Source organism: Carcharhinus amblyrhynchos, chromosome 2 (assembly GCF_965287045.1).
Source record: "Carcharhinus amblyrhynchos chromosome 2, sCarAmb.v2.hapA, whole genome shotgun sequence".
Lineage (NCBI taxonomy): Eukaryota > Metazoa > Chordata > Chondrichthyes > Carcharhiniformes > Carcharhinidae > Carcharhinus > Carcharhinus amblyrhynchos.
Window position 1 is genome coordinate 20,194,815 of NC_137325.1, and position 18,130 is coordinate 20,212,944.

Sequence of the window (18,130 nt, forward strand, 5' to 3'; positions counted from 1 at the left end):
GCAGAGTATGGGACAAAAGGGTTTGCACTTCATTCAAATAGTACAGTTTTCTTTCGCACTTAATTTGCACATTTTTTTGCATTGCTTGATTTGTATTATAGCATTTCTTAAAAGTGAAGACATTTAGTTATCAAATAAAGATTATGTTAGAACTCTGAGCAAATAAATCCCAACTTTACAGGTTTTGCGATCCACTAGTTCACTAAGTGATCTCTTATACCCCGTGTAACATTTACAGGTGTAAACTATGTACCATTCTCCATCCCTGCTGTTTCAGTGAAATATTCTAGTGTTTGATACTTACTTAATGACATACAAACTCCCACCGATGGCAGTTTTGCCTCAATAAAACCAAAGCTAAGATGGAAGATACATATAGTTTTACTTAACAAAAGATAAATTCTTGACATGTAGTGGTGTTGCAAGCAATAAGACACAAGCTTTTTTTTTAAATTACAGGAGTAAGAGATGGGCACCGAGGGAGGAACCCGCACCGCACACAAAATAGGTCCAAGGAAGAGAACAGGTCTGAACAGCGCAACCACTCACAGCATCACAGGAGAAATCCCAATCTTTATGGAAGTCAGTCTGACCTAATTGACAGTGGGAAGAGCAAAACTCAACAACAGCAAGTACCACGAGGTCAGCAAAGTGCGAGCTATAAATTTCAAACTCGGGGCTGAGGTGTAGAATGTTTAAAATGTCACTATTAAAGAGATGAACGCTCGGGCTGGGATTTTACAGTGGCTGGCATCATCGCAGGTGGGACAGGAGCATCAGTTTACTTTTGACTACTCTCCAAATTCTTTGCCCCGGCTGCCACATGAAAATTTTACCTTTAGTTTCATTTGTGATAAACTGCAGAATAATGTAAAATGAGGAAGAGTAAGAAGCTTACATTTCCACAGCACCGGTCATGAACGTAGATATCACAAAACATTCCACAGGCAGTTAATGGCTTCTCGAAATATATTCCCTGTTTTCCTGGAGAAACATGGCAGATCCAGCATGTTCCCACAAACATGACAATGACCAGGTCCTTCATTATTGGTTGAGAGATAAATGTTGGCCAGGGTACCGGGGAGCACTCCCTATAGTTTTTCCAACAACTTTGTGAGATTCTTCTTAATATCCACCTCAGACAGAACTGTGTTTCAGTGTCCCATTGAAGGACTGTGCGCTGAACTAAAAATATGAAATTGGATCATGTGCCCAAGCATTATAATGTGAGTTGAACCCACAGATTCAGAGTCTAGAGAACCAGCACAGAACCTGGCTGACACTTAGGGATAACATTATCAGAGATGAGGGAGGGTTTGCTGATCTTACTTGCAAAGAATGTGACATAGAATCCCTACAATGCAGGAGGAGGCCATTCAGCCCATTGAGCCTGCACTGACCGCAATCCCTGCCTGGCCCTATCCCCTTAACCCTATGTATTTGTCCTGCTAATCCCCCTGATGTTAAGGGGCAATTTATCATGGCCAATCACCCTAAACCGCACACCTTTGGAGTGTGGGAGGAAAGCGGAGCACCCGGAGGAAACCCACACAGACGTGGGGAGAACTAGCAAACTCCACATAGACAGTTACCCGAGGCCAGAATTGAACCCTGGTCCCTGGTGCTATGAGGCAGCAGTGCTAACCACTGTGCTGCTGTGTCACCCACAAAAGACAGAAGGGCTGGATAAGAAGTTCATGCTGTCAAATGATCTAATGATATCTTAAGCATCACAATATAATTTGAATGAAGTGTTAATATTACTCAACTCAATTTATTGAGTAATTTTTAGGCTACTGAGTTGGATGATCAGCCATTATTGTAATGAATGGCAGAGCAGGCTCAAAGGGCCAAACAGCCTCATCCTGTTCCTATCTTCTATTTTTCTTGGCACAAAAGAAATCTTCAGTTACCAAGAGTAAACTATACCATAACTGTGAGCATAATAGTTTCATGTTCATGAATTTTATAATCCACTGATCTCACACACCCAGCGTAATGTTTGCAGATGTAAATTTTGCACTATTCTTCATTCTGGTGTTTCAATGAAATATTCTGGTATTTGCTACTTACCAGACAGAAACTGTCACTGATGATGGTTTGCTTCATAAGGCCAAAGCTAAGGTGCATGATACTTAAAAAAAAAAAGGAAATTGCTGAGATTCCTGAGAAATACACTGTCAAGGCTGTCATTTGTTGCACATCTAATTCCCGTGGAGAATGTTGTATTAAGCTTCCTCCTTGGATTGCTGGGCTCCGTGTGGGGGAGGTACTTCCACAATTCTCTTGGATAGGATAAAAGTTTGATCCAGCAACAATGAGGGAGTACTGATTAGATAGCTAAATGAAAATGGTATGCGATAATACCACTAAGCAATGGCCTAGTGATATTATCACTAAGCTATTAATCCAGAAACTCTGGGGACTTGGGTTTAAAACCCACCATGGCAGATAGTCAAATCTGAATTCAATAAAAAGTATGTGGAATTGAGAGTCTACTGATGACCACAAAACCATTGTTGATTGTCAGGAAAACCCACCTGGTTCACTAATGTCCTTTAAGGAAGGAAATCTGCTGTCCCTACTGGGTCTGGCCTACACGTGACTCCAGAGCCACAGCAATGTGGTTGACTCTCAACTGCCCTAGGGCAACTAGGCATGGGCAATAAATGTTGGCCAGCCGGCGATGTTCATGTCCCATGAATGAATTTAAAAAAAAAAAGTTTGGGGATAATGGTGTTCCTGTTGCCCCTGCGGCATTCTTAGGCAATGGAGGTTGTGGGTTTGAGAGGTGATGTTGAAGGAGTCCTGTTAAGTCATCCACAGCGTTGGTTCACTAATGGCACAGCAGGGTAGATATGTAACTGGATGGAGGGGTTACCAATCAAGCTGGTTCTTTTGTTCTTGGTTTGACTGAGCATCATAACTTCATAATCTCGATACTTCTTGTACCAATATGTTCTGTTTCTCCTCCAATTTTAGGTAGACAGCCATCCTCTCGAGGGAGAGGCAGAGAGCACCATCGCGCTAACCGTGAACGCAGTTCGCATCAAAGTTCCAAACAACCTGGGAGTGAAACCTGTGACAGCCAGGGACAACACAAACACACAAGCGCTTTTCGAACCAGCCAACATACCCAACCTACTCGAACTTCTGCAGCTACATCTGGTAAACCTTATCAACACAAGCAGTGGAAGATTAACGGTCCAGAGCTGGAACGGCTGTCTGTGATGGAACCAGCGGACATCATAACGAGATTGGTCTCTCCAAGAAGTGGGCTGAAAGACTTCCTAAATCAGGCCAACCCTGACGAGCACTTGATTGTGTCCTTTCTGAAAGTCCTCTGTTTGACGTTCAAATGCCAATCCAGTCGTCAGAATTTACACTATCTCTTAGAGTTGATCAAGGATTCCATGTTTCTGAAAAGTATCCTCCCCAAGTTTGTCATCAGTGCTCAGACAGAAGTGTTGCCGGAGGCGCACGCGGAGAACTCTGCCCACCTTGCTTGTACCGTGAAGTTGCTCTGCCAGCTGATTACTGTCTATCCTGCCAGTGCTTTCCTGGAAGTGTCACTGCTAGCTGGATTGGTGCAGTCGACTTCAGCCTACCTGCAGTCTATCGGCGTTCCCGCCTCGGCAGAAGCTAAGAAGGACTTGCAAAATCTGCAGCAGATGGTCACAACTCTGCAGGACAGGAAGCGAGATGGGAGTTTGAAATCTGACGTCTACAACTACTTCACGAGGCCTGAAGTGGGAGATTTTCGGAGCATTTCAATATATCCAACCTACGATGACATTCATCTAATCAATAAGCCCTATGTGAGACCCAATATTGTCACTGGAAGGTATCCAGACACTGCCACGTACCTTGACATACACTTTCGTCTTCTGCGTGAAGATTTTGTTCGCCCACTAAGGGACGGCATTTCCAAATTGTTGACCTGTGACCAGAAGGAGCTGAAGAAGAACAAAATAGATGATATCAGAATTTACTTTGACGCGCATGTCCTGGGCCCCCTGTGCACACGTAGTGGTGTCTTCTTTCAGGTTCAGTTTGATATAAAGCTGCTAAAGTTTGTGCGATGGGAGAGCTCCAAGCGACTGCTCTTTGGGTCTTTTCTTTGCCTATCCAAAGACAATTTTGAAACCATGCTGTTTGCGACGGTGGCGAACCGAGACCTCAACGAACTGAGACAAGGTATTGTCACACTCAGCTTCATTGAGGAAAGCAGGCATCACCTGGTGGACATTAAGTCAACTGATTCTTTTCTAATGGTCGAAACGATTGCGTACTTTGAAGCGTATCGCCATATTCTGGAAGGTCTGAAAGAAATAAAAAACAATGAGCTACCCTTTCAGAAATACATTATCGAGTGCCAGGCTCATGTTGCAGAACCGAAATATCTAAAATATGGTCCTCAAAACTATACACTTGAGCCTCTGATGAAGGAAGAAACTCTCAAAAGCCCAAAGCTGTCTTTCTTTTCCATGCTCAACCTACCGAACTTTAACAGTGGTTTCAATGTGCGTCATTTTTGGACATGGCCTTCTAAAGAAAAGTTAAACTTTGACGAATCCCAGATGACCGCCATGCAGACGGCTGTAACCAAGGAGCTCGCTATTATCCAGGGTCCGCCAGGAACAGGTAATGTGGTTTTAACCTCTTCATTCTGTACCATAGTAGAAAAAACTTGCATTTATTTCCAACCTGTCAGGGGTGGCACAGTGATTAGCACTGCTGCCTCACAGCGCCGGGGTTCGATTCCTGGCTAGGGGCACTGTCTGTTTGCACGTTCTCCCCATTTCTGCGTGTGTTTCCTCTGGATGCCCCGGTTTCCTCCCACAGCCCGAACGACCTGCTGGTTAGGTGCATTGGCCATGCTAAATTCTCCCTCAGTGTACCTGAACAAGCGCCGGAGTGAGTTGACTAGGAGATTTTCATTGCAGTGTTAATGTAAGCCCACTTATGACAAGAAATAGAATTTACTGTAGTTTTGCTGTAAGTCCCCAAATACCTTTGTGTAAACACATCAGCCAATTAGCAGACAGCCACCGTGCCTCCAGGCCACCCATTAATGCAAGTTTTTTTTATATCCATTCATGGGACATGAGCATTGCTGGCTAAGCCAGCATTTATTGCCCTCCCTAGTTGCCCTTGAAAAGGTGATGGTGAGCTGCCTTCTTGAATTGCTGCAGTCCAGGTTCTGTGGGTTGACCCACAAAGCTGTTCAGGAGGGAATTCCAGGATTTTGACCCAGCGACTGCAAAGGAATGGCATCCCAAGTCAGGATGGCGAGTGGCTTGGAGGAGAACTTGCAGGTGGTGGTGTTCCCATTTATTTGCTGCCCTTGTCCTTCTAGCTGGAAGTAGTCGTGGGTTTGGAAGGTGCTGTCTAAGGACCTTTGGTGAATTGCTGCAGTGAATCTTGTAGATACTACACACTGATGCTACTGAGCGTCGGTGATGGAGGGATTGAATGTTTGGAGGTGTGGTGCCAATCAAGTGGGCTGGATGGTGTCAAGCTGCATGAGTTTTGTTGGAGCTGCTCCCATCCAGGCAAGTGGGGAGTATTCCATCACACTCCAGACTTGTGCCTTGTAGATGATGGATAGGCTTTGGGGTATCAGGAGGTGAGTTACTCGCCGCAGTATTCCTAGCCTTTGACCTGCTCTTGTAGCCACTGTGTTTATGTGGTGGGCCCAGTTGAGTTTCTGGTCAGTGGTAACCCCAAGGATGTTGACAGTGGGGGTTCAGTGATGGTAACACCATTGAATGTCACGGGGCGGTGGTTCGAGTGTCTCTTATTGATGATGGTCATTGCCTGGCATTTGTGTGGCACGAATGTTACTTGCCATTTGTCAACCCAAGCCTGGATATTGTCCAGATCTTGTTGCATTTGAACATGGACTGCCTCAGCATCTGAGGAGTTGCGAATGGTGTTGAACAGCAAGGTTAATGCTTGCAACCCTTCACCCAAGTCCAGTCACCTTCTGACGTGGTTGGGTACAATCAACTTTGTTCTAATCGTTCAGTTTTCAAAAATGTATTTGCATCCTTATTAATGGCCATGTTTTATGGTTTGCAGGGAAGACCTTTCTGGGACTCAAGGCTGTAAAGGTTCTTCTGGCTAACGCGAGCATTTGGCAGTCTGCTGGTTCTTCTCCCATTTTGGTAGTGTGCTACACCAACCACGCACTGGATCAGTTCTTGGAAGGTCAGAGACTCCAGTATGCAGCAGATAATTAAAGCTGTTTGATAGTGTTGGAGCGATGCTCACATTGATTAGTCATGTGTCTGCTGTTCCGGTCTCTGCCAGTAACACGGTCTGTTTCCGCACCATCCATTTGGGCTCAGGGAGGGGAAGCATCAACTAGTTTAACTTCATGATTATGGCCTCTTTTTTTTCAAATTCTGAACTCTCTCCTCACAGAAAATAGTTTATCTCCATCTTGTCAGCTCCTTTAATCATCTTAAACATTTTGATTAGAGCAACACTTAATGCTCTGTACACATTTTAACACAGGCCTCTTTTCATATGACCTATTTTCACTATTTAACCCTTTCAGCCTTTGGTATCATTCTTGATGCACCCCTTCCATGATATATGCTGGAATTTTACTGCCTCCCCCGCCTGAGGCTTGTAAGATACTATCCAAGGCAAACAGAGAATCCAGTTCTGTAAGCTTCGTCCGCCCCGATTCTGGGGTGGGCAAGGCAGTAAAATTCCAAATGTAGGGAATTCTATGAGAAAAATTCTAGGTGTCCAGCTAGTGTGAAAATGGGAATGCAGATTTGTTTTATGGACGAGATTTTTCTCCCAATATTATGTACAAGGTGCTTGAAAAAAATAGGGTAGACTGTTTCTAGCTACTAGAGACAGTGGACGGGCCTTAATTTGCCAGCCAGCCTGATCAAGTAGCAGAGAGAGCTATTGCACATGTGCAGACCTCTGCGGCTGCACATGCGCATTCCAACAGCAGAGGCAAGGCAGAGAGAAAGAGATCTGTCAGGCCTCTGCTGCTGCAGTCAGCCTCAACTCATCATCCCTCCCCCACCACGGCTGAATGCAAGCCCCACACCGGCTGAAAATGTAACCCCCTCCCTCCCTCCCTACCGATTGCATGCAGAGCAGTAGCGGCCCCCCCACCCCACGATCTCGGAAAGTGTGCGCAGTGCCGCCCATCCCCCTCCCCCGTTTGGGCCACTCTAGCCTGGCCCCGCCCCTCCATGCTGCTGCTTGTCTTTTGTGTCAAAAGAAACCTTAAATCGAATGATTCCTGTTATTTCAGGGATCCACACGTTCCTGGACACTGGGTTGGTCAGAATTGGAGGAAGAAGCAGCAGTAAAATACTGTCCAAATTTTCTGTGCACGCACTCAGGAAGGACCCAAACTTCCGGAAAAATCTGCCAGGCTTCCTGAAAGGCACACATACTGCGGTGAGTTGGACAAGTGAATGTTTACAGTTGAGATGCACTCATTTTGCAACCCATTAAGTACACAAAATAATTTATAAAATAATAAAGTGGCATTAGCATCCTACTTTCATTGAGTAAGAGTCTTAACTTGCATTAATATAAGGTGGGAAGGGGACCAGGGGTAAGGGGTAGGGACCTTTGCTCCATTTCCTATTCATCTTCATCTTCAGAGATGGGGAGGTACATTAGTCTCTATTCCTAGTTGCTGTTGTGGATTGCTGAAACTAAGAAACTTGTAAGGTTACTGGAGAGAGAAGCTAAGAGTTAATGGATCAAATGGGGAATGGTTTCCTTCCTTTTGAAGAACTGATGATGATCTCGTTATTTTTCTTTGAATTTTCAACCGAATGCGTTTGGAAGTGACATTTGCAGTTGTCTGACAGACTTTGATTGAATAGAGTATAAATGCGATTTCTGACAATGCCTCTGAAAACCTCAGGATCTCCCAGAATATGTTACAGCCAAAGCAGTACTTTTGAATGGTTGACAGTTTGAAATGTAGGTGCACCCGACAGGTGCATAAGGACCCACAAACAACAATGAGGTAGAAGAATCATAGAATCCCTGCAGTACAGAAGGAGGCCATTCAGCCCATTGAGTCTGCACTGACAATAGTCCCATCCAGGCTTTATCTCCGTAACCCCACATATTTACCCTGCTGGTCCCCCTGACAGTAAGGGGCAATTTAGTATGGCCAGTCAACCTAACCTGCACACCTTTGGACTGTGGGAGGAAACCAGAGCACCCAGAGGAAACTCACGCAGACATGGGGAGAATGTGCAAGCTCCACACAGACTGTTACCCAAGCTGGGAATCGAACCTGTGCCTCTGGTGCTGTGAGGCAGCAGTGCTAACCACTGCACCAGATCTCTGCCTCAGACCCTGGCAGTTGCTACTGAGCATGTGCAGAATCAGAAGTCTGCCCATGCACAGTAGCACCCTCTATAAGCTGGTTGGCAAATTAAGTCCAGCTCATTACCTGCAGCAGCTAAAAACGGTCTAGATTATTTTTTCAGTGCATAAGTTTGGGCATGAAAATCCGCCCAGAGTTCGGATCAGAAACTCTCCCATTGTCACGTTAGCTGGACACTTAGAATCAATCTGTCCGTGGTATCATGGGTACCTTTATGTTAACCATACAGTACACTGCGGCGCTGACCTTCAATATGCAGTGTAAGAAAACGTGAGTAATTCACTTAGTTTTGAAAGGCATCTGCTCCATTTTGAATGAAAGGAAGACTTTCATCAAGTTCTTTCCCTTCCCTCCCTTCTTCCTCTTCCTCCTCTTCCCACCCCTCATTCTCCTCCTCCATGTCTTTTTGTCCCTCCACTAATCTCACCTGTCCTCCAAATATTCCTCACTCTTCCCTCTGCTCACTTTTGCATTCCTCCCTCTTGTTTGCCACTCTTCCTTACCGCCATCATTCACCCTCCCCTCCCTCTCTCTCTCTGCCACCATTACTCATCTCTCCTTCCACTATTTATCTCCCTCATCCACCATGTCCTGCACTTCCCTTTCTCTTGCTTTCTCATCCCTCCCTCTCACCTACAGGACACCCCCACCCTTTCCTCCCACCTATTACTCAATTCCCTCTTGAAGGTTGCTATTGAACCTGCTTCCAGCCTCTTTAGACATTTATTCGAGATCAAAACTACTCACCGAATTAAAAAACATCATTCCTCCCTCTGGTTCTTATGCCGATTGTCCTAAATCTCTGTCCTCTGTGACTCCTTATTTTTCCATACTGACTCTATAAAGAGCCACCATAATTTTGAATACTTCTATGAAATCCCCTGTTAACTATTCCACTGTGATCATTTTGGCTTGCAGAATAGTATTAACGTCACTGGGGGGGATGATGCAAGGGAGTGAGCTTTCCTCACTTATCTCAGAGTTGTGATGCCTTATTGTATTCCCACAGCTGATTAATGAAAGGGAAGAGATCCAGAGAACAATTGAAACGCTTGCTGCGTCATTGGAAGCAAGTGACAGTGGTGTACTTCAGATGTATACTTTATCAAAACACATTGCTCCCAAACACTTGAGGAGTCTGCAGGTGGGAATGTTAACTTTCTAGACTTGCATGTGTGTGTACAAACAGAAAACTCATGTCAATGCATCTTGGCTGGTTATCATGTGGAGGAATATAACTGGTTGTGTGTCTGCTACTGGTCCCTTCTTTTCCTCTCAATGCCTGAGATTGTTCCATCCCTCCTGCCCACTCTTTCTCAGCAGTCCGTGTCAGATTCCCCCCTCTTCCTCATCCAAGTATCCAGCCAAGAGTGGAGGAGGAGCTCTATAACAGTACATCATAATGCATCTGAAAGCTAATTCTCCCTTGCGTTATCCAGTATTCATTGGCAAAGTTTATGGATTTCTATCAAGATGCAATCTTTTGAAGCTGGTCATAGTCATAGAGGTATACAGCACAGAAAAATACCCTTTGGCCCATCACGTCTGCACTGGTCAAAAACAACGACCTAACTATTTCTAACCCCATTTTCCAGTACGCGGTCTTGTATGCCTTGGCATCGCACATGCACATCTTAATACGTCTTAGATATTATATGAATGTCTCTGCCTCCACCAGCCTTTTGGGCAGGTGAGATCCAGACTCCCAGCACCCTTTGGATGAAAAAGTTTTTCCTCACATCCTCCTCCAACTTACCTTAAATCTATGCCCCTGATCATTGATCCCTCTACCAAGAGGAAAAAGTTATTCCTGTCTAAGTTATCAATGCCCCTCATTATTTATTTTGTTTGTATCATAATTTTGTGGTGATATATTTCCGGGGGTTCAGCATTCCTGTTCATTCCCATAAGTGCACCTTGTGTTAATATTAAATGTTAGTATGTAATGGAGGAATAATAGAGCAACTTGTCTTTTACTTCAGCAAGTTTATTCAACATCCAGCTTGGCAGAGATGCAAACTCCTTACCATTCCCTCACTGCAACTATTCCGGTTGTGTCTATTTATACTTTTTTGTGGGTTAAGGCAGTAACTGACACTCCCTGTCTTTAATAAAGCAATTAGCATAGCAATGTAATTGCCAAAGCGTGCGCTTGCAGATAAATCTCCTACAAAGTAGCTGGATGTGGTGAGATCCTGGAGTTGCATATGGAAGGGTGTCCCTGCACTGTGACTTGCTAGAATATATCGCATGCTGCCACATAATTATGCCTCCAGTAGATGGATGAGTATACTGTTATCCAGGGTATAAACCAACAGTTAGCTTTGAAATTTGAATAAACACAGACACCATTGGTACAACTTGAATTCAGCATTGAACTTTAGCAAAGTAAAACAATGCAAAGGTCTTTACAGAAGCATCATCTGACTAAATTTGACACTGAATCAGTAAAAGGAGATATTAGGCTTGGTGGCAACAAACTTGGTGGCAACAAACTTGGCAGAAGAGGTAAGCCGTGGAGAACGTCTTAAAGCAGAGAAGAGAGAGAGAAAGAGATGGATCGGTTTAAGGAGGGAATTCCAGACCTTGGGAGCGGGTCAGCTGACAGCACGGCCAGTGATGATGAGCCAAAAGGAATAGGGTTACATAAGAGGCCCGAGGTGGCGGAAAGGATTGTTTGGGTTTGAGGAGGTTACAGATAAGTGGAGTGGTAATGCCATTTTAACACCAGCATAAGAATTCAAAGATTCAGTTAGTGGACCAGAAGCTGATGTAGGTCAGAGGTGATGGGAACTCGGTGCAAGTTAGGATAAGTTAGAAGCAGTTATTTTCATTATTAATAAACTTCACTAACCTCCTCAATGTCAGAAGCAATGTGTTGCGTTACCTCTCAATTTTAAGCTGATGCTTGAAACAGGGTTGCTAACATCGACTCCCTACGGTGCGGGAGGAGGCCCCTGGCCCATCGAGCCTGCACCAACAACAATCCTACCCCAGCCCTATCCCTATAACCCCACGTGTTTACCCTGCAAATCCCCTGGCACTAAGGGGCTATACATGTTTGGAGTGGGGAGAATGTGCAAACTCCACACGGTCACCCGAGGCTGGAATTGAACCTGGATCCCTGGCACTGTGAGTCAGCAGTGTTCCACATGCTGGTTAGGTGCATTGGCCATGCTAAATTCTCCCTCACAGCACCCGAACAGGCGGCAGAGTATGTCGACTGAGAGGCTTTCACAGTAACTTGTGATGCTAATAAATAAACTAAACTTCAAGTTATGTGGCTTTTAGGAACCAGAGTCCTCTGGTTAGCCCTATGGCCACATGAACATGCTGCCTGGTTATAGAAATACTGAATAATATACCAGACTTCTTTGGAGATATTCTAGAATGCAAGGAGCTAAAGTTTGCATTTCTCTTATTAATATTAGATAGTCCATCCACTCACTAGATTCGTGAATACAAATAGGTCAATGACATGCTTCCATTTGAATTAACAAACCTGACTGGCCTTCATCTAAGGTCAGATGTCATAAATGAACCCCATGCATGTCCAGACTGACTTGGACTTGGCATCGTCTTTGCCCTGTCCTGAGGGCGGAATGTATAAGCAGTCCACACGTAAAAGGTGTGTGTTCCAATGCTTCCATCAGAAACAGCCAGCAATAATAATCGTTTATCTAACACGCTGTATAACCAGCAAGAAAGAATCTGACAAATAATCCATCATGGACAAATATCGCTTCAATTTTTTGGCTACAGTTAAATAGACTTTGTCCGTTGGAACAATAGCTGGTGCCAATACCTGGAACTCCACACAGATAGTGTGTTGGTGATCAAGTTTGCACTTTCTCAATCCAGGGTCCAAAGTGACATTCCAAAATTTACTTTGGGCTGGTATCCGTTGCCATATAGCTGAGAGCAGTAATGGAGCAAACGATTCAAATCATAGAATAATAGGCTCATAGAATCCTACAATGCAGAAGGAGGCCATTTGGCCCATTGAGTCTGCACCAACAACAATCCCACCCAAGCTCTATCCCCATAACTCCATGCATTTACCCTAGCTAGCCCCACTGACACTAAGAGGCAATTCAGCACAGCCAATCCACCTAACCCGCCCATCGTTGGACTGTGGGAGGAAACCAGAGCACCTGAAGGAAACCCGTGCAGATACTGGAAGAATGTGCAAACTCCAGACAGACAGTGACCCAAGCTGAGTCCCTGGTGCTGTGGGGCAGCAGTGCTAACCACTGTGCCACCGTGCCGCCCTTAATTCAAGCACAAGTTGGTTAACACTTGTACCAATCAATAATATGATCTGGATTATTTCTAGGTGTGGTCAAAATAATTGTTAACAAGTTGGGATTCTTTACACTTTAAGGTGCCCTTTGAAGGTCAGCGATCTCGCAAATCCGTCATACTGGAATGGTTAGGAATAACATCTGCATTCAGATGTTATTTCCCATCTGAATCGATGACAGCAGACGATGGTGCAAAAGATGACCTGGAGGAAACAGGTTCAGATGACACGGAGGGAGACACAGGTAATAGAAAATCCCAATTCTTTCCTCCGTTTAAAAAAAAAATGAAGTGAATATAATAGTTTCTGGGTTATTTTATTAAAGAATGTTCATTATAGGCAGCTCAATGCATCTTTGCATTTCTTTAAACTGTATAAACAGCTACATATCAAACCATCAACTCCATTCTGATGAAATGTCATGAGCTGAAATATTGGACTGAGTTTGATGTGGCCAGTGTGGGTGTGTTTCAACTGCGGGTGGATCTCATAAAATTGGGCAGGTGCAAATCCCACCACCTCCCTGCCTATCCCTGAGTTCTCGCCTGTATATGGGGGGGAGGGACCAAAATCAACAGCCCCACCCATCCTATTTAAATGAATAATCTAGAGTCAAACATGCTTGTTATCAAGTCAGTTGACTCTGATGATACGTTATCCATGTCATTAAACTTTTGGCTTGGGCGGGAGTGAGAAACCTGTTTTTTTTTCCCTTTTTGAGTCAAATGCTTCAAGGCCAGGAAGAAGTTGGGGGGGGGGGGGTGGTGGGGGGTCATTCCTGAGGAACTGTCCTTTGTCAAAGCTGGGGCAGTCCCTCTTAGATTGCATTGCTCCTTCCTTCCTACCCACTCCCTCCCTTAAACACTCCACCATAATCCTCCCGGCTCAAGACCCTGGATTATCAGCTCCAGGGTTTATAGGCCTTGCTTCTCCTGTTGTCCCACTCAGCTCTCATTAATTGCTGTCATGTCAACATGGTTTCTGGGGGTTGGGATAGGCATGCCTTCCACACTCTTCACCAGCCACCCCCCACTTAACCCTGTCATCCCTGTATTATTCAGCTCCCTAACTCTACTTCTCTTTCTGCCATTGCTGCCAGACCTGTGGATTATTTCCATCATTGCTGCTTTTATTTCAGGCCTCTAGCATTTGTGGTATGTTGTTTTTGGATTAGTCTTTAATTCCCTGCCGCCTAATGTCCAGGAATGCTGACCTTGAAGATGTTCTGTTCTTCTTTCTGATGGGGTCTCCATTTGTCTGTTTTGCCTTTTCCACATTCATGGCTTCCTGCTTCCCTTGTGTTTGATCAGGTTTCAAATGTGAAAATTTCCTTCCTCACGGACTGTCTCCGACTTTCCCACGAGGATCCAATTGAAATTTAACCTTTCGTTTTCCGCATCCAACGGTTACAGATATCTTTGAGATATCCAGCGCTCCTTGAACCACTGCCCTTGCTGCATCCAGAGATCCGCACTCAACCCCTCCTGCTGACCTCTCTCATCAACAGCACCAACTGAAATAAAAACAGTGCCGCTTAAAGGTCACCACCAGGAATGATGAGGGGAACTCTCTGATCTGGGAATAACCCCCATGGTGGTGACGGGGAGTATTCCCTGCTGTGGAGGCTGATGGGTATCTCTCGGTATCTTCCATCCCCGCCATCATTAATTATGCAGCTGTTATGTATTGTGAAGCGATGCATCGCTGAGTGATTAGTCACATGACGTGCTGTGATGTCAACAGAGGCATTCACAGGCTTTTATCTCTCTTCCATATTAGACTTCAGTCGACATCTTGTAAATAAAGCTACATTGGTCAGTTTAAGTAATCTATGGTGTGGCACCTCAGAAATCCATTTTCCTTGTTGTCAAATCAGTCACAAACAATTGCACGTACGCAACAGCAATGTCTTCCATGGCGGGGCGGGCTGAATGGCACATTCCCCTCTGTCCTATCCAGGCACCATATCTAAAAGGCAGCCAACTTCACTGATCCAGTGTTCCTGGAAGATGAATTTCCAGGAACACTCTGAGACTGGAAGATGGGCTTCCCCGAAGACACTGAAGCCGGAAGATCCTGAGAGGAGCTTCCCCCTCCCCCTCCCGGGGTGTTCCGGGGTAACTGGCAGCCTCCATCCCAAACTCCAGGGGCAGCCCCAGCCCTTTTTTTTTCAGGTAAATCCCGACCCCGTGCCGCGCTTGTACAGGCGTGCTCTGACTGGTGTCATTTCCCACTGACATCATGGAGAATCGGGCATGGGCGGGGCGGGACGGGACGATTCCAGATAGGCCTTCAGCTGCGTTAGCGGGATCTAAATCCATTTCCTGTCCGCCTCCATTGGGATTCCCAATCTGCCATGGCGGGCCGTATCAGAAGATCCCATTGCCATTCCAAGCTGACGTGAACCCCACTTTTATACCTCCCTGGTGAATTCTCCAGCCCCACCTGCCAGCGATCCCGCCCACAGGGACATGGAAAGATTCCGCCGCCATTAACTCTGTTTCAATCTCCGCAGACGCTGCCAGGCCTGCTGGGCGTGTCCAGCGTTTTCTGTCGGTTCACTGTTACTAATTCCTTTAAAAAAAGCCTCTTAATTTTCTTCCCACATTTTCTACCGCGTTTTGCTTCTGAATGACGGGAGAAATTACCTGCTCGGTGCTGATGTCCCTCTTTTAGGAAGCGCCGCTGGGCTGACAGACGAAGAGGAGCCAGAGGTGGAAGATGGTGATCGAATTGAACTGGCCGATGAGGCGGAGTTGCTGCAAGCACAGGGGCTGATTGGAGGTCACGACTGTCAGAAGCAAGTTCAGAACGTGACTGTCCACACGGCCGCAAGCCAGGGACGACTTCATGACTTCGATCTCAAAGGGACTTTATACCGTTCCAGATGTCAAGCTGAGAGTGAGGACGAAGATGATTGGAAGGTACTTTCTAAAAATTAATTCTCGCATTGTTAACATTGCTAACATTTATTGCCCAGCCATAGTTGCCCTTGAAAGAACGGAAGAACTTTTTAAAAAATTCATTTATGGGACATGGGCGTCACTGGGTGGCCAGCATTTACTGCTCACCCCTAGTTGCCGGAGGGCAGTTGAGAGTCAACCACATTGCTGTGGCTCTGGAGTTACATGTAGGCCAGACAGGTAAGGACAGCAGATTTCCTTCCCTAAAGGACATTAGTGACCCAGATGTTTTTTTCTGACAATCAACAATGGTTTCGTGGTCATCAGTAGATTCCTAATTTCAGATATTATTGGATTCAAATTCCACCATCAGCTGTGGCAAGGTTTAAACTGGATCCCCAGAACATTAACTGGACTTTCTAGATTAATAAACTGGCGATAATACCAAATGGCCATCGCCTCCCCTACTTGCATCTAGATGGTGCCTTTCATGATCTCAGGATGTCTATAGCACTTTTTTATCAAACGTAGTCACTGTTGTAATGAAGGATATATACACAACCAACTCCTGCACAGCAAATCCCCATAACAGCAATGTGATAAGGACCAGATCATTTGTTTAAGTGATGTTAGCTAAGCCACTACTGTGAGACTGGGGAGAATTCCCCTGCTTTTCTTCAAAATAGGACCATGGGATCTTCCTTTATATCCATTTGGAAGGGAAAATGGGACAATGAATTACTGTCTCAACTGAAAGGCAGCATTTTGTCAGTGCAGCACTCCCTCAGGACTGCAATGGAGTGTCAGCTTTGGTTTAGTGCTCAAGCACGTGGAGTTACAACGTTTGTGCTCGGAGGTGAGAGCACTGAGCCGTAGTGAGTACCTTCAGATAAGTGTGGTGAACTGCCTTCTTTAACTGTTGCAGTCCGTGCGGTGAATGTACTTCTACAGTTATGCTAGTGAGGGAGCTCCAGGATTCGGACTCCATTATGAGAAAGAAATAGTGTTACATAGCCATGCCCAAATGGAAGGGAAATTGTAGATCATGATATTGCTTCAAGGCAGTGGCCCTTCCCTCCAAGGTGGTGAAGTTCATTGGTTTGGGAAATATTGTTAAAGATATAATTTAGACTTCAAGTTACTGTAATGGGGGAGAGGGGGAAGAGGAGTGGAAGAAAATTCCAAATTACCACTTGGCTGTGCAAGAAGCATTTGGAGAATCAGGAATTCTAGTTTAATGAGAATGTTGTAGGCTCTACTTTAGGTAGTTTATAGTTCCTAAGAGTTCAAGAGGCCCATGTCTAAAATAAGGCCAATGGATACTGAATTGGTCCACAAAATATAGAAAAACTGTAATGCAGTCAGTTATTCACTAAGGTAGTTGTAATGATCCCAGCTGGTGTTAATACTGGGTAGCCAAGCCCCAGAGTGGAACATTGGCTCTCTGGATCGTAACTTTTATTTAAAAACGTAGATGAACAGAGTCACAAGACTGCCAATTAACTTCAACAAAATAATAAAACATTTATTAAAAAGGTTCAATATAATACACAACTCCTTCATCCCACCTATATCTTTGCAGCTGCACACCAAATTCGTAGAGATAATGCAAGTTACAAGATCTACCTTATACTCTAATTTTCTCAGTAAGTACATAGCCCATGTAGGCCCAGTGGTTTACAAGGGTCAGACACACCACTCTCTGAAACCAAGTGACAGATGCCACTCCGAACAATCTCTGTGGATTTCTCATCAACACCCTCGCCCCCACCAGATACTTCTCACATTGTGAGCCAACTGGTCTCATTGGAACTCCTGAGTTCCATGTAATTGTTTCCAAACTCCATTCTTGAAGAACATGCTTGGAATTTTCCTCCAAACAAAGCTTTCTCTCTGATGTTTTCACCAAGGATCCACCTCCAGGATTTCAACCTCTCTTAGTGTTTCATTGCCTTGGATTGTCACTTGCCAAATCTCTCAGGTATCCAGCCAGTCCAACAGAATACCATCGCTTCACAGGCTGTGGTAAGGTGCCACCAAACCTTTGATTTACCTTGGACATCAGGCTTCTCGCTCAGCTGACTTTAAATCTTTAAAGCTCTCTTTAACTCCAAGCACATCCTCTGCTTTTTATTTCACCAACCTTGTTTGACTTTTTGTTCTTTGTTCCTTTAGCTAACTTCCCAGACACTTTTGTTTTTGCCCCTAATCGCTAGTTTTTGGGACTTCCCTTTAGGAAATCTGCTCCCCTCATTTCCTGTCCTTTCCAGCTTCTTCTAGCTCATCTTTAAAGGATACCCAGATTTCCAATTTTTGATTTCAATTATTATTGTATTTTTAGCATGCTATACAGACAAAGCATACCGTATATAGGGAAGAAAAGGAGACAGTGCAGAATGTAATGTTACTGTCATAGCTAGGGTGTAGAAAAAGACCAACTTAATGCGAGGTAGATCCATTCAAAAGCCTGAAGGCAGTAGGGAAGAAGCTGCTTTTGAGTTGGTTGGTACATGATCTCAGAGTTTTGTATCCTAT

The 18,130-nt window shown here is 44.8% G+C and overlaps 1 protein-coding gene across 1 annotated transcript in view; it reads left to right on the forward strand.

Annotated features, from left to right (window-relative positions):
- The window catches only part of LOC145352959 (NFX1-type zinc finger-containing protein 1-like), a 73,435-nt gene that overhangs the window by 26,718 nt on the left and 28,587 nt on the right, over positions 1-18,130 (forward strand). Inside the window, exons 5-11 of the mRNA XM_080203269.1 lie at positions 460-642; positions 2,983-4,644; positions 6,085-6,213; positions 7,289-7,437; positions 9,399-9,533; positions 12,774-12,936; positions 15,369-15,616. Coding sequence (XP_080059395.1) covers positions 460-642; positions 2,983-4,644; positions 6,085-6,213; positions 7,289-7,437; positions 9,399-9,533; positions 12,774-12,936; positions 15,369-15,616 — 2,669 coding nt within the window. The remainder of the gene's footprint in view (positions 1-459; positions 643-2,982; positions 4,645-6,084; positions 6,214-7,288; positions 7,438-9,398; positions 9,534-12,773; positions 12,937-15,368; positions 15,617-18,130) is intronic.